The sequence below is a fragment of the Rhinopithecus bieti genome, unplaced genomic scaffold, assembly GCF_001698545.2.
Source record: "Rhinopithecus bieti isolate Rb0 unplaced genomic scaffold, ASM169854v2 scaffold_29911, whole genome shotgun sequence".
NCBI lineage: Eukaryota > Metazoa > Chordata > Mammalia > Primates > Cercopithecidae > Rhinopithecus > Rhinopithecus bieti.
The window spans coordinates 57537-73648 of record NW_016812826.1 but is presented as its reverse complement, the minus strand read 5'-3'; the positions used below and the strand labels follow the sequence as shown (position 1 = coordinate 73648).

Genomic DNA, 16112 nt, shown 5'->3' with positions numbered 1-16112 from the left:
GGAAAAAAAAAAAAGTCTGCATCCATGAAATGTAAAGAAAATACAACATTAGGAAAAACTGCCTAAAATATTCCCACACTAACAGATTAGATTATTAATTTTTTTTATTTTTTTTATTTTTTATTTTTTTTTGAGATGGGTCTTGCTCTGTCGCCCAGACTGGAGCAACCTCGACCTCCTTAGACTCAAGAGATCCTTGGGCTTCAGCCTCCAGAGTGGCTGGGACTACAGGGGCATGCCACCTTACCCGTCTAATTTTTTTTTTTTTTTAATTTTTTATAGTGACTGACTCCCACTATGTTGCCCAGGATGGTGTCAATCTCTTGGGCTCCAGCAATCATCATGTGTCAGCCTCCCGAGTAGCTGTGCTCGGCCACTAGATTTTTTTTAATGGGCATTTGATCATGTACTGAGGTACAGAAAATTTTCAAAACAAAATTCAACACAAATGCCTGATAACATTCCACAAACTAACATCAGAAGATAATTTTCATTTCCTAAAACCTATGGCAAACAAACTTAAATGTGAAATGCTAAATGTTGGACGCATTCTCATTAAAGCAAGGAACCAGACATAAATGTATGCTGAATACATGGCCAGAGAATAAGACTATAAAACAAATGTAACTTGGAAATATTTAATAAAATAGAAATTATTTGGTGAAAATGTGATCATTTTAGAAAATTCAAAGGAAAAACCACACCCGATCCAAATGAATAAATGACTTCTGAAAAGTGGTGTATAAATCACTGTAGCAAAATCAAAACCCTTGCCGCACAAAGCAGTAGCATTAGAACATGCATATAACATATTTGGTGGAACAAATGAGATCACAATTAAAATGAATTTCACTGCACAATACAATGCAATGTTAGATAAAGTCAAGAGATCTGGGTCTCAAAAAACTGTGTACACCTGTGGCTTCTCTATAGAAAGTAGATCCTTTAGAACAGAAAGTTCCCAATGTCTACATTTGGCCAGTGAAGAGACCCCATGGTCATAATGCACTTACTCTGACATCTCAGAATCTGTCTTGGGCACCCTACCTTTTTGCTGCAGCCTCTCTTCTCCCGTCAACCCTGGTACGCAAACCCATGGTCCGTAAGGGTTTATGTTGCGAAACTGTCCAGAGCTTGTTTGGTGATTTTTTCCCTAAGGAGCTTTTAGTCAATGAACTAGGAGCGAAAATACGAATCTACTTCCGAGAGGAGGACTTAATATTACTACTACTCCATAACAAAGAGGGCGCCACAGAAAACTCACGCCACACCGCCCTTGCTGGCAGCCCTGCGGGCCGTGGGCAGGATGCCCGGATGTCACGTACACTTCCGCTTCTGCCGTCCGTGGGAGGTGAGGTCTTCCAGTGCGGCGGTTGGTATCTGGTCAGCAGAGGAAGGCATCCAGGTCCTGCCAGGAGGTAAGGCAAAGACATTGAATAACATTTGAGGGGACCTCCTACCGCAAAAGAAAGAACGCCATGCCGTTCGGCCTTGGCCTTAAGCCGCAAAAGCCCTGGGCAGGGATCCTCTTAGGTACCGCACTCTGCATTATTCTTCTGGAGAGTCAGGGAAGTGATAGCATTGGACTAAGGTGTTGGCATCAAGCCACCCGAGATTGGGGTCTTAGAACCCTCCAGGAGTCAATAAAGGGTGATTATTTCCCTGAGGAGCCTTTAATGAATGAACTAGGAGTGAAAATATGGATTTACTTCCGAGAGGAGGACTTAATATTACTACTACTCCATAACAAAGGGGGCGCCACAGAAAGTTGCGCCACAGAAAGTCACACCACGCCGCTCTTGCTGGCAGCCCTTCGGGCCGTGGGCAGGATGCCCGGATGTCATACACACTTACGCTTCTGCCGTCCGTGGGAGGTGAGGCCTTGCATTGAGGCGGTTGGTATCTGGTCAGCAGAGGAAGGCATCCAGGTCCTGCCAGTAGGTAAGGCAAAGACATTGAATAACGTTTGAGGGGACCCCCTACCACAAAAGAAAGAACGCCATGCCGTCCGGCCTCAGCCTTAAGCCACAAAAGCCCCGGGCAGGGATCCTCTTAGGTACCGCACTCTGCATTATTCTTCTGGAGAGTCAGGGAAGTGATAGCATTGGACTAAGGTGTTGGCATCAAGCCACCCGAGATTAGGGTTTTAGAACCCTCCAGGAGTCAATAAAGGGTGAGTTCCGTAAAACTCCCTTTCTGCCATAGCGGACGGGTGCCCACAGAACTCAGCCTCTGCTCTCAGGCCTGGGTGATCCTAAGTAGGAGTAGCTGGAATTTCCACCTTTAACCTCTCAGGGAGGTGAAGGTATTGGACCACGGTGTCTGCCTCGGGCAGCAGGGGAAGGAGCCCTATGCTCTGCCACATGTTAATGAAATGCCCCAGTGTGGGCTGTGGGGGAAGCTAGCTTCCCATAAATACGGCGGCCTTACAGAATCCTGCCCTTCCTGTAAGTTCTGGGAGATCCCTGGCGTGGCTGTAAGGCCTCCGTGACCCCTCGCTTTATATTCTGGTGGTGGTCCTGGGGAAGGGTACAAACTAAGGCTAGCACATTCAGGTCAGCAGTGGGAGGAGTCTTCGGGGGGTAACCAGGAGTTTAGTTTAGAACCCGGAGCAAAGATTGAGGGGACTTTCTTCCCCAGAACAAAGGGGACCCAACAGAATACCACTACTATGAGCCTTGGTAGCCTTTCAGCATGACTCTCAGGCTAAGGTATCCCTCATTTTATCCTTAGTGTTCACAGGATGATGAGGACATAGATTTGACAGGGCGGTCGGTGGCAGGTCATTAGAGGGAGGTGACTCAGGCCCTTATGGAAGTCAAAGTGAGGACTGATGGGGCTAGGCACTGCCTCTGTGGTCAGCCTTGGGAAGCCCTGGGCAGATTTGTCATTCTGAATGCACCCCACCCCCTCCCTCCAACTGCATACTCTGGGATATCAGGTGAAAGAGGGCCTTTCTCTGATTGGTATAGGCCTCAAGTCCTCAGAGGGGAAGGTATGAGGCTGTCAAGGTGAGGAGTCATTAGGAGGAACCTGAATTTCCAGAAGAAAAGAGGATTCATAGAGCCCTAAGATTGCTGTCATTCCTGATAGGGGTCCCTGGGGAAGATACATCTGAGGCTTCCCTAATATCTTTATCAGGAGTGTCAGGGATGTGAAGGCCTTGCTTGGACGGGGTAGGTTTCAGGTAAGCAAAAGGAGAGCAATCAGACCCTCCAAGAAGCAAAAGTAAAGACTGAGTGAGGACTGAAAACTAATTACCTCAAGATAAAGAGGGTCTCACCGATCTCTGCATTGCTGCCATTCTACAGTGTCCCTCTGCAAATGTGGTCACATGAGATTCCCCCTCAGTTCCTTGTCTGGGGAGTCAAGGATGTGAGCGCTTTGGAATGAGGGAGTCAGCATCAAAACAGTTAAGCAGTGAGATAACAGGTCCTGCCAGAAGTCAAGGTAATGGCCCTGAATGTGAATTGAAAGAAACATCATCTACCCCAGAAAAAAAGGAAGCTCCATAGAGTCTGGACCTGCCAGTCACTGTATCAGTCCCAGTAAGATGCAGGTAAGACAGGCAGGCTTCAGTCTAGTTACTTCCACTGATTCCTCAGGGGAAGGGCCCATCAGAGAAGAGTAGCCTCATAGGATCCTTGAACCGTGCTCTCAAAGAAACCTACAGAAACAACTTCCATAAAGTCAAAGTGATATCTTCCTGCTGGAGGATCACACCATCTTTCCTTGAGGTCACTTCATCACCTGCCATCTGTCTCACACTACTACTTGTCTCTGAGTAGAGTCATCATGGCTCGAGGTCAGAAAAGTAAGCTCTGCCCATGAGAAATGCTGCCAGGCTCGAGAAGAGCCCAAGGATGTGGAAGGTGCTCAAGTCACTGTAGCAGAGGAAGAAGAGTCCTTCACTTCATCTCCTCATTTCAGAGATAGTCCTGAGAGGTCATCTGCTGTCAAAACACCCAGCAATGAGCAAGAGCCTGGGAGAGCTCTAGCCACCACCACAGCTGCAGCTGTTTCATGCACAGCATCTAATGAAGGCATCGACAGCCAAGTTGAGGAAAGGTCAAATGCCTCACAGGCCCAGGCTACCACTGGGCAGTGGCCCAGAGGCTCTATAGATAAGAAGATTGCTGTGTTAATGCATTACCTGCTGTACAAGTATCAAATGCAAGAGCCTGTTACAAAGGCAAATATGCTGAAAAATGTAATCCAGACGTACAAGAGCCACTTCCCTGAGATGCTGAGGAGAGCTTCTGATCACCTGGATTTGGTCTTTGGCCTTGACGTGAAAGAAGTGGATCCCAACAAGAGCGTCTATGTCCTTGTCAACAAATTAGAATTAGGCCATGATACAAGACTGAATCCTAACAGAAGTTTGCCCAAGACTGGCCTGCTGATGACCATCCTGAGTGTAATCTTCAGCCAGGGGAATTGTGCCCCTGAAGAGGAAGTCTGGAAGGTGCTAAATATGATGGGGGTATACTAGAGGCAGGAGCACTTCATCTATGGAGAGCCCAGGAACCTCCTCACCAACCTCCTCACCAAAGATTTAGTGCAAGAGCAGTAGCTGGAGTATCGGGAAGTGCCCAACAGCAGTTCTCCAAGCTATGAATTCCTGTGGGGTCCACGAGCCTTTGCTGAAACCAGCAAGATGAAAGTCCTAGAGTTTTTGGCCAAGATCCATAGTACAGTCCCCAGTGCCTTCCCATCCCATTATGAAGAGGCTTTGAAAAATGTGGAAGAGAGATCCCAAGCCAGAATTGCAGCCAGGACCTGTACTGCTGCCATGGCCAGTGCTCATTCCAAGGCCATGTCCAGCAGCCTTGCCTGCCCCAAGTGAAGGCTGAGGAAAATGCTTTACTGTGTTTTTGAAGAGGACAGTCAGTGTTTCACTAGTGGAGGGTTGGCTTTGTCTCGTTATAACACAGTACATAACGTGTTCTGGGTAACTTGGATGTTTGTTTAAACGTTGTTCGTTTTAATAGAAGGTTAAAGTAGCTTAAGATTCCAAGATTATTAGTGATAATAAGTCATACATTTATTGATATTTGTGAGGTTTTAGAGTAGAGTTTTCTATTTTATAGAAAAAAAAAAACAGGAAAATTTCCATCCTATTTAGTGATCTCCAACAAGATAACATAGTAGTGGATTAGTCATTTCCTTGGAAATATTTTTTAAAAAAGCAGTAAAATAGTTGGAATGAAGAAATAGAGGGAAAATGTAAAAGATGATAAATGCTTGCATTCCCTTATGTTTAGTCTGTTCTGTAAAATTAAGAGATAGATACTTAGATATTATTAGGTTATTCAACAATGTAGGAGAAGCTACATCATAATAAAACTGACTTCTTGCACACTGGCTCACTTATTTCTCAAACATTACTTGGGCATTTGTTCTTTGGAGGGAAGGCACCATGCTGGTACTGGGAATGTCAGGATAAATAAGACCCAAGCGCGCGCACTGAATTTTAGAGTCTAAGAGCAGCTGTCATGTAAGGAAGATGGTGAGATATACCCTAAGTAAAGGATGAGTAAGAGAAGGTGGGAAGATCCAGATCAGAGCAGTCAAGTGAAAGTATCCTGAGGCAAGTGGGTTTGGGGCCTTAGGAAACTGCAAACCCTTCAGTGTCAGTCAATTTTGTTAGTCTGGATGGTGGGTTGGTTGAGGCTGTTAGAGTAGTGAGCAGGGGCCAGATGCTCAAAAAGACTAATGCCTGGAATGAAGAACTGCTTTTAGCAGTTATTTTGAGGTAATAGATAAACCAGAAGTAATTGTAAGACGAGAATGGAAGGTCTTGCATCCTTTTCCAGTGTCGTTTTTCCAGTGCAGTTGGGCACAGTCCACAAACTATGTTTTATGCACATCAGCTCCAGGGACCTTCTGAGAAACAAGAGTGATATTACTTGACATGAATGTGCTCAAAAGCCGTTGTGCTGGCATTATTTGCTCTGGCCTGGGGAAACAAACCCCACTAAACCCACTTAATTAAAAGGGCTTTTAAAAAAATTGTACTTTTAAGTTCCTGGATACATGTGCAGAATGTGCAGGTTTGTTACATAGGTACACGTGTGCCATAGTGGTTTGCTGCACCTATTGATCCATCATCTAGGTTCCCTCTTCCTGCCCCTCACACCCCAACAAGACCTGGTGTGTGTTGTTCCTAAAAGGGCATTTTTATTAGGTTGTCTTTAGTATCATTTGGCAAACTCAAGTGAGGGCTAGATTTTTGATGCGAGTGAAAGAAATGAAAATAGGGGTGGTTTGGATGGAAGGATAGTTGAAGGGATGGAAGGGATTAGTCTTTGACATAAATTATAGGAGTCTTAAATTGAATCCAACTGTGGAGGACTACCCCACACCCGCAATAAATAAGAAATCCTCAAATTTGCATAGTAAATAACTGAGTTTTACTTGCTAAGCGGCATTTTTGGCTGATTTGTGTGCTGTATCATAGAGTGCTGCATATTTTCAGACATCTCTTGCTTTAAAAACAATCACAGAGATTTTGATAGGACCTGGGGTCAAACTAATAATAGTAACAAATGCTAGTTATTAAATATGCAGTAAATTCTAGGCACTGTGCCTGGAGTTTTCATACATTCCATATAACCCAGAAATCCTACAAGGCAAGGCTTATCACGATCACTTCACGTAAAGCCTGAGCCTCATAGAGCTTTGCAGTTTTCCTGACTTCATGTGGTTCATAAGTGTCAAAATTAGAACCATAGTCTGAATTTGTTTAGAACCCACATTGTTCCACCCCTTCCTGCTTGAAGCAGATGTTCTGTCTTTTAATTCATTTTTCTTCTCACTACTGCACCGTCTCTCTAGGCAATAAAAAGAAGGAACCTGGGGCCAGTGTACTAAATCCAGATGTAATAAATAATGGAGAAAATGAGAATTGAACACCATTTGGGGACTGCCTGTGGGCCTCATTTTCGTAGGGTCCATCCACCCCTAGCTCCAGGGTTCTTTGGGAGCCGATTTTGCCCAGGTGCTGGCACATGGGACCAGATCCAGCACTTCCCAAATTACACTGTTCTTTCCTTGAGTCAGCCCCTGTGAGTCCTTGTGCCCAAATCTGGATCCTTACCTGCTGTCCAGCTCTTCCCTGCGTCCTTCCATGAAGGCTGCACCCTGCTCCCTATGGGAAAGGAAGCCCAGAATAACCTTCCTTCCTTTCTCCTGACTCAGAGCATTCCAACTCCCTGCAGATGTCCTCTGTTTTGTCACATTGCTCACTTGGAACTTCTCTGATAACAGCCCCTTCCATGTAATTGTTTACTTTGGCAGTGAACACTGCATGCCTACTCATCTGCTCTGGGTAATTCCGCCACACTCAAGATTTTTTCCGAGTCTACCTGTGAGTCAAGTCAGACTTGGAACAGAATCTAACCTTGAAAGATAACTCTGAAGTTAGAGAGGAGGTATAGAAAGCAGATGAAGTTAGAAAGAGAGGAGAATGTAATCTGGTGACTTATTTGAGACTAGCACTGAATCCATACACTAATAAGTGAACTTAACTGAATGGTAAAGTATCAAAGCCTCTGTCTCAAGTGGTGGATAAGGAAAGACCTAGGAAATGACTGTATATCAACCATGTCCAGAAAATGGATTCCTATAAATCCTGGTATACTAGGAGCATATAGTAGATTTCTATGCTGACATAACAAATGCCATACAGTAAGACACTTTAAATAACATATTGATTATAACACCCTTCTGTAGGTGAGAAGTATGGGTTGGTTCTGCTGGTTTCTTTGCTCGGGGTTACACAGGCCCAAATCAAGCTGTCAAAGCCTGATAAGTGTGTCTTATTGGGACACACTGTGAAGAATCCCATTTCAGGCTTATTCAGGTCATTCTATTAGGAACCCAGTTCTTTGTGGTTGTGAGAAGAGTGAGGAGTAAGTCTTCTTTCTGGCTATCAGTTGGAGCTGCTATATTTTCTCCAGGCCTGTCTCTGGTCTTTGCATGTGGGCCTCTACTGTTGAGTCAGACTTGGGACATTGAACCTGTCTCATTCTTGGAATTTCTCTACCTTCTCTCTCTGCCTCCAGATGGAGAAACATCTCTGTTTGTAAGGCCTCATATAATTAGATTTGGCCCATGTAGGCAATCCAGTGTAATCTCCCTATTTTCAGGTTGGTTTCATAATTTTAATTATATTTGCAAAGTGCCTTTGGCCATGTAACATAACATATTCATGGGTTTCAGGAATGAGGATACGTGAAGCTTCGTGGAGCAATTATTCAGTCTCCCACAAAGGTAGAATATGTCTCTCTGGCAGACATGCCAGCTTTGATAAGAAAAGAAAAAACATAATTCGCTATCATTCTCTTGATTCTTGTCTGTATCTGCCCCAAGGGAAAATCCTGGTTTTTCATTGCACCTAAGGGCACCTGTACCTGTGCTTAGGTGTACATGTTCATCAGCTGGTGGGTAGCAGAGACTCACAAGTTATGTTTTCATCAAAAGAAAGAAGAAATTTTTCAGTCTCTTGAGGTCATAGAGGTCATTGAAAAGGTCAGTGCAGAAAGGTGTTATTGAGTGCAGCGGGGTGAACCCTCCTTGCTGAGATTTACAGGATTGTTTTGAAAATTAGTGTGATTCTGGATTTGAAATTACCTGTCACATATAGACACTAGGAAATGTTGTTTAGCAAAGATATTTGATATTCTCAGAAACTCCTCCAAGACTTAAGAAGGCTGTTGTCATAACAAATTTATATTAGTAGCTTTTATTGAGCATGTACTATTGTAATAGTTAATTGGACAGACTGCAAGTGCTCATCCACTTTGTGTCTTGCTTTCCATCCTTGGTTCATATGGAGACTACATTGCCAGTCCACTTGTAGTTTGGAAAGGTCATGTGACTACCCCCCCTTGGCACTGAAATATGAATAATAGCATGCTTTTCCCTTTCAGATCAAAGTGTTTGAGAGCCAGTCTGCCACCTCCATGATTTCTCTTCCATGCTGAGATATGGAGCCATAGTATAGAAGCAGCATGGATCCCTGGGACACCTGACAGCAAAAAAACCCTATTAATTCATGTCAAAATTTATTTGTATAAGAGATAAACTTTTAGTGTGTTAAGCCATTCAGATTTCAGCCTTTTCCCATTGCATCTCATACACACTTTTTCTGTGTAATGCACAACTACTAATTCCATTGTTATTATTGATTAAATATTTTAACTACTAAGAAAATAGTGCATGTATTCTTGTTGCCAAAAATTCTAATACGGATAAATCAAAATTTCACTTCATTACTATGTCCCTCCAAAATTCAATCCCTCCTCAAATGTAACCACATTTTTTAAATCCTGCATGTAGTATTTTAAATGTATTATAGGCTTTTCTTATATACATGTGCAACAAAATACACTGTGAGGGTTTTCTGTTTGTTTTGTTTGCTCTTTTTTCTTCTTAATTTTATTTACTTATTTTTTTTTTTTTAGAGACGGTGCCTCGCTCTGTTGCCCAGACTGGAGTGCAGTGGTGTGATCATAACTCAGTACAGCCTAGAAGTCCTGAACTCAAGCAATCCTCCTGCCTCAGCCTTTCAAGTAGCTAGGAGTACAGTTGGGAGCCACTGTGCCTGGTCATTGTGAGTTTTAAATATACATTGATAACTGTTTACATATTGGTCCACAATATGCACCTAAGGATAACTGTTTACATATTGCTCCACAATATGCCTTAGAATTTTGATATTTCAATAACACATTTCTTTTTACTTTGAGAAGAAAGGATTTACTCGGAATGACAAGGTTCTAGGAAATGTACCTTAACAAAAAAACCTCAATTAGTAAAGGACATTAAGAAAACCAGGCACTAGAACAATTTTCAGAATCCACAAAAGAGATCATAAGCTGAATAAAGTCCAGAGAATTCAGGGCATGAGGTAGTCAGGGATCTGTATCCAGAGTTCAGCCATGGGGTAGCAATGGGACCAGAAGGAGTAAAGGTGAGGAAACTGGTGGTGTCTTGGACAACTTTTCTGAATAGGCTTGGCAATCTCTGAATCATCATTACCAGCATGAAGTTGTAGGCTGAGCTGTCCAGAGGCATGCTCTGCTAGAGTCTTCCCTTCCCACTGCTCAGGCAGAGTGTGGCTTGCTCCCCTGCATCACCCAGTTATAATATTAATTGATTCTGGGAGAGCTACATCTCTTCACTACTCTGGTGGTTCATTGCACCATTTCCAGTGTAGCAGGGTTGAGAGTTGTCTTGATGCCTGATAAGAAAGAGTGTATTGGCCCTTGGGTATGTGGCCCCCTTGAGTATGTGGCCCTCCCACCACTGAGGTTGAAGCTGTGCAAATGGATGTGATTGATGATTAATGACAGTTAAAACAGGGCAAGTAGTACCAATGAGTAGTGGTACTTCAAGTACCACTTGTAGTGTAGATTCAAGGAGGGGGGAATTGGAGGAGGGATTTCCTGAGACTAACTACCTCACTGACTCTGTAACTAAAAGGCTGAGTGTGCATATGTCTTTAAAAAAGGATCCAGATATTATCCCCAGCTCCAAATACTTCCTACCATCACTGACTTCCTTGCAGAACAGAGAGTGGATTTTTTGTTGCCGTGTCTGGTGGCCTTTGTTGCCACCAAACACTGTAGTAGGGTGCTGGTTTTCAAGGCAAGTATTTCCAGAGTAGATGGAGAACCATTGTAGATGCTGCAGTTCCTTATTGAATTGACTGCAGGTAACAAGTATAGGTTGAGTCCAAATCTCTATCTTCATTACTGTTATAACCCTGACTTGATTTGAATCAACTGAAAATTTTTATAAAGGTGATTCTGCACTAGCCATTTGCAAAGTTATCAGATGATCTGTAGTAAAATTTACATCACTTCTCACTGTGAGGTAGGGGCATTGGGCCAGGTGTCATTCTCAGATCCACAGAGGGAGGAGTCCCAGACTCTAAAAGGAATAAAAATGAAGACCCTGATGAAGTTTTGAAAGAGTCACCCACTCCATAACAGACTGCTCAGCACAGAGACCACCCCTGCTGTTAACGTTTCTAAGCCAATGCCTCGATGTTAGGCCCAGAAGCCTCCTCAGTTCACCCTCTGTAGTCCAGGGATATAGGACTGTGGGGTGAGGTGGTTGGGTACGAGGCTTTTTTTTTTTAAAGCCAAATAACTCAGATCAGGAGGAGGAGGAGTCCTAGGCCCCCCGGAGTCAATGAAAGACCACTATGCAACTTCTGTCAGAATTCCCCATTCCCACAAAACACAAGCCACCCCCTTACTTCTAAGAGCTGCACCCCTGCTCTCAGCACTAGGTCCCATATGGGGTGGCTAGAATTGGCTTCCCCAACTTCTGACTCTAACTTCTCAGAAGAATGAAGGCATTAGTCCGAGCAGGGTAGCCTCAAATCAGCAGAAAAGAGAGTTCCAGAGATTTCCAGGTCCTGTCAGGAGTTAAGTTAACGACCTTAAGTGAGAGCTGAGGACACTATTTATACCAGAAGAGAGAAGGGCCAACAGAATCCCAGCCCTGTGTAAGCCCTGGGAGGCCCTGGACAGGGATCCTCTGATGTAGTGCCCTTTGAATTCCCAGGATCCTGGGAGGTGACAGCATTGAACCACGCTTTGGCATCAGACCAGTAGAGAGCAGGGTTCCAGACCTTCCAACAGTGATGGTGAAAACCCTAATATTTGAGGCAACTATTCACACCAGATCAGAAGGGCCCCACAACATCTAGGCTCCTGCTGTCAGGCCTGAGAAGCCCATAAATGGAGTGGCCAGATATAACATTCTCTGAGTTCCACCTCTGGAGTTTTAGGGAAGTTAAAAAACTGGTGCCAGAAGGAGGTGTTAAATCAGCAGAAGGAGTAGTCCCAGGCCCTCCTAGGAGTTAAGATAAAAATCCTTTGTGAGATGTAAGGGTAATAGCCATGCTCTTGCTGTTAGTGGTAGACAACCTTGGGCAAAAAAACCTCTTATATAGCACCCTCTGAATTCCCTCTTTGGAAATTCAAGGAGAGGACAGCATTGGACCAAGGTTACGGCCTCAGGCCAGCAGATGGAAGAGTCCCAGGCCCCAACAGAAGTAAAGGTGAGGAAACTGAGTGAGATCAGAAGGAACCACCCACCACAAAAGAGAGGGGTTCATAACAGAATCTGCCCCTGCTCTCAGCCCAGGGAGGCCCCAGGTGGGAGTGGCTATTGTGACACTTTCTGAATTCCATTACTGCTTTCTCAAAGAAGTGAAGAGGTTTAGGTTGTCAGAGGAGCTATTTCCAGGCCTTGCCAAAAGGGAATACAAGGATCTTGAGTGAAGTTTGAGGGGGATTTCCACTCCAAAAGACTGGGGCCCCATGGATTCATGACAGGTCCAGGACAGGGCCTGATAAAGCACCCTCTGAATTCTGGTGAGAACTCAGGGAGAGGAGGGCACTGGAGCAGAGTGCCAGCTTCTGGTCAGCAGAGGAGGAGTCCCAAGCCCTAAGAAGACTAAAAAGAATCCGGAGTTCTGAGGGAGCCATCCACCCCAGATCAAAAGGGGACAGCACAGAGTTCCATCTGTGCTGTCAACCCTGAGGGACTGTGGGGTAGATATGTTAGGCTGACTTTATCCTTTCGTAACTCAGACATCTGAGGGCCTTGCTCTGAGGGGATAGGTCTCAGGTCATCACAGGGTGAAGTCCCAGGCCCTAGTAGAAGCCAAGGTGAAAACCCTGAGTGAAGAATGAGAACACTAAGGATCCCAGAATACAGAAGGTCCCTCAGAGTTTTTCTGTTGTAGTCATCCTAGATGTCCTCAGACAGGTGTGGTCAGATGAGTTTCTCTTTCAGTTTCTCCACCAGGGTAGCAGGGAAATGAGGGGACTGAAATGAGGGGTCAGTCAAGTAGAGGGATCCCAGAACCTGCCAGAAATCAAGAGGACAGTTCTGAATGTGAACTGAGAAAAGAGTCCCTACCCAAGAACAAAGGGGCCTCCACAAAGCCTGAACCTGCCAGGACTGGCTGTCATCATCCAGTAAACCCCAGGCAGGTCTGGCAAGTGGCAACCTAAAACACACCCTAGTTATTTCACAGAGTACTCAGGGGGCAGGGAAATCAAAGAATAGGGGCCTTGTTTTTCCTTGAGTAATGCACCAAGAAAACTTGCAGAGGTGGCCATCAATAAAGCTAAAATTGTATCTCTCTGCTGAATGGGCACACCCCATTTCATCTTCTCTCCTCCAGGTCACGCGATCACCTGCCCTTTTGGCTGCTGCACCTGAACAAAGTCATCATGCCTCGAGGTCAGAAGAGTAAACTCCGTGCCAGGGAAAAACGCCGTCAGGCCCGAGGAGGGCTGGAAGATTTGATAGAGGCTCTGGCCATTTTAGAAGAGGAGGAAGAATATCCCCCCTCCCTCTCTTCTTGTTCGAAGGATGTTTCCCAGGGTTCACCTGATGGGACAGCCAACAATCCCCATGGACTTTGGGAAGCCCTATCCATCAGCACATGTGCTACAGCTGCTTCACACACAAGACATACCGAAGGAGTCAACGACCAAATGGAAGAAAGGCCAAGATGCACACAAGATCTAGCAGCCACTGATGACTTTCCCAGAGGCCTTCTAAGTGAGAAAGTAATTATGTTGGTGCATTACTTGCTGTACAAATACCAAATGAAAGAGCCCATTACAAAGGCAGATATGCTGAGAAATGTAACCCATATGTGCAAGAGCCAGTTCCCTGTAATCCTGAGGAGAGCTTCTGAGCACCTGGAGCTGATCTTTGGTCTTGACCTGAAGGAAGTGGAGCCTAATAAGCACATCTATGTCCTGATCAACAAACTAGATCTAGACTGTGATGCAAGGCTGAGTGATGAAACAAGCGTGCCCAAGACTGGCCTGCTGATGACTGTGCTGGGTATTATCTTCACAAAGGGTAATTGTGCTGCTGAGGAGGAAGTCTGGAAAGTGTTTAATATGATGGGATTATATGATGGAATTGAGCACTTCATGTTTGGGGAGCCCAGGAAGCTCCTTACCAAAGATTTGGTGAAAGAAAATTACCTGGAGTACCAGCAAGTGCCCAACAGTGATCCTCCACGCTATCAATTCTTATGGGGCCCAAGAGCCCATGCCGAAACCAGCAAGATGAAAGTTCTTGAGTTTTTGGCCAAGATAAATAATACAGTTCCCAGTGAATTCTCAACCTGGTATACAGAGGCTTTGCAAGATGAGGAAGAGAGAGCCAGAGCCAGAGCTGCAGCCAAGGCTCGCATTGGTACCATGGCCGGTGCACGTTCCAAGGTTAAGTCCAGCAACTCCTCCCAACTGCAGTAAAGTCTGAGGCAGATTCTTCACTTTGTGTTTGAAAATAAATCCACATTCTGAGCTGGAGGAGGTCAGGGTGGGACTGGAGACAACAAGGTGAATAACATGTTTGTGTTAATGTTCTATGTGATGACTTGGAATTTTTTAAAGATGATGTTCCTTTAATAGATGGTTAAAGTAGCTTCAGTATCTAAGTTTGTGAATGACATTGCTCAAATTTTTCTGTATGTGAGATTAAGAGTAAGCGATGTATTGCTTTATAAGTCAAATTGGGAAACTCTCCATTTATTGAGTGATCGAAACATGATAGCATGGTAGTAAATTGGGCATTTCCTAATTCAATGTGAAATAATTTAGGAGTGTAATAAATGGGATCAAGAAATAGAGAAAGGAGGGCCAGGTGCGGTGGCTCACACCTGTAATCCCAGCACTTTGGGAAGCCGAGGCAGGCAGATCATGAGGTCAGGAGATCGAGACCATCTTGGCTAACACAGTGAAACCCTGTCTCTACTAAAAATACAAAAAATTAGCCAGGCGTGGTGGCGGGCTCCTATAGTCCCATCTACTCAGGAGGCTGAGGCAGGAAAATGACGTGAACCCGGGAGGCGGAGCTTGCAGTGAGCTGAGATCACGACACTGCACTCCAGCCTGGGTGACAGAGTGAGACTCCAGCTCAAAAAAAAAAAAAAGAAATAGAGAAAAGAGTAAAAGATGGCTAATTATTACATTCCCTATTGACTTATTCTGTTGTTATGTAAAATTAAGATATATATGCCAGGATATGCTTACATTATTCAAGAATATATAATTACATTGTAATAAATTAGGCCTTTTGCCCACTGGTTCATTTATTCCTCAAACATTAATTGAGCATCTGCTCTTTGGAAGGCCTTGTGCTAGGATGTCAGGATAAGGAAGATCTACCTGTGCCCACTGGATTTTAGAATCTAGGGGTAGATATTACATAAGGAATATGGTGAGATACCTACTAAGACCTAAAGGACAAGTCAAAGAAAGTGAGAATGTAGGAGGAGGGTTATCTAGATGAGAGCATCAAATGTAAATATTTTAGGCAAGTGGGATTGGAGGTTTGGGAAATTGAAAGTCTTTCAGTGTGAATCAGTTGTGTTTTTTTTTTTTTTTCCTCACTCTTGTCACCCAGGCTGAAGTGCAGTGATGGGATCACAACTCACTGCAGCCTCAACTTCCTGGGCTCAGGTGATTCTCCTACCTCAGCCTCCTGAGTAGCTGAGACTACACGTGCACGCCATTGTGCCTGGTTAATGTTTTACATTTTTAGTAGAGATAGGGTTTCGCCATGTGGCCCAGGCTGTTCTCCAACTCCTGGACTCAAGCAGTCTGCCTGCCTCTGCCTCCCAAAGTGCTGGGATTACAGGTGTGAGCGGCTGTGCTTGGTTGGTCAGATGAGGCTCTGAGAGTGGTGAGCAGTGGCCATCCTCTCTCAAGACATGTTCAGTGTTGAAAGACTAAGGTCTGAAATGGACAAGTAATTATAGCAGTTGCTTGGGCTCATGGATAAACCAGAAAGAAATCTTCACCTGGGGCAGGAATGAAAGGTTTCCTGTGCTTTCCTAACTCCAGTGTAATTGATCACAAACCATGTGTTCTATGCACATCATCTCCAGCAAGTTTCTGAGAAAAATACTGTCTTAACATGGGATGCTCAGAAGCCACTTTACTGGCACTCTTTGCTCTGGCCTGGGAAAGACAGAGCCTGTGTTATTTTATTTTGTGTTGCTATAATAGAATGCCAGAGACTGGGTTACTTTTAAGGAAAATAATTTTTTTCACAGT

General features: G+C 44.5%; 1 protein-coding gene across 1 annotated transcript; it reads left to right on the top strand.

Moving 5' to 3' along the window:
- The first annotated feature begins 1379 nt into the window (after positions 1 to 1379).
- Positions 1380 to 14966, top strand: LOC108511993 (melanoma-associated antigen B10). The gene is made up of 3 exons (XM_017847053.1): positions 1380 to 1418; positions 9468 to 9616; positions 13214 to 14966. Exon 3 carries the CDS (start codon positions 13263 to 13265, stop codon positions 14304 to 14306), a length of 1044 nt encoding a protein of 347 aa, XP_017702542.1. The 5' UTR covers positions 1380 to 1418; positions 9468 to 9616; positions 13214 to 13262; the 3' UTR covers positions 14307 to 14966.
- The last annotated feature ends 1146 nt before the right edge of the window (positions 14967 to 16112 follow it).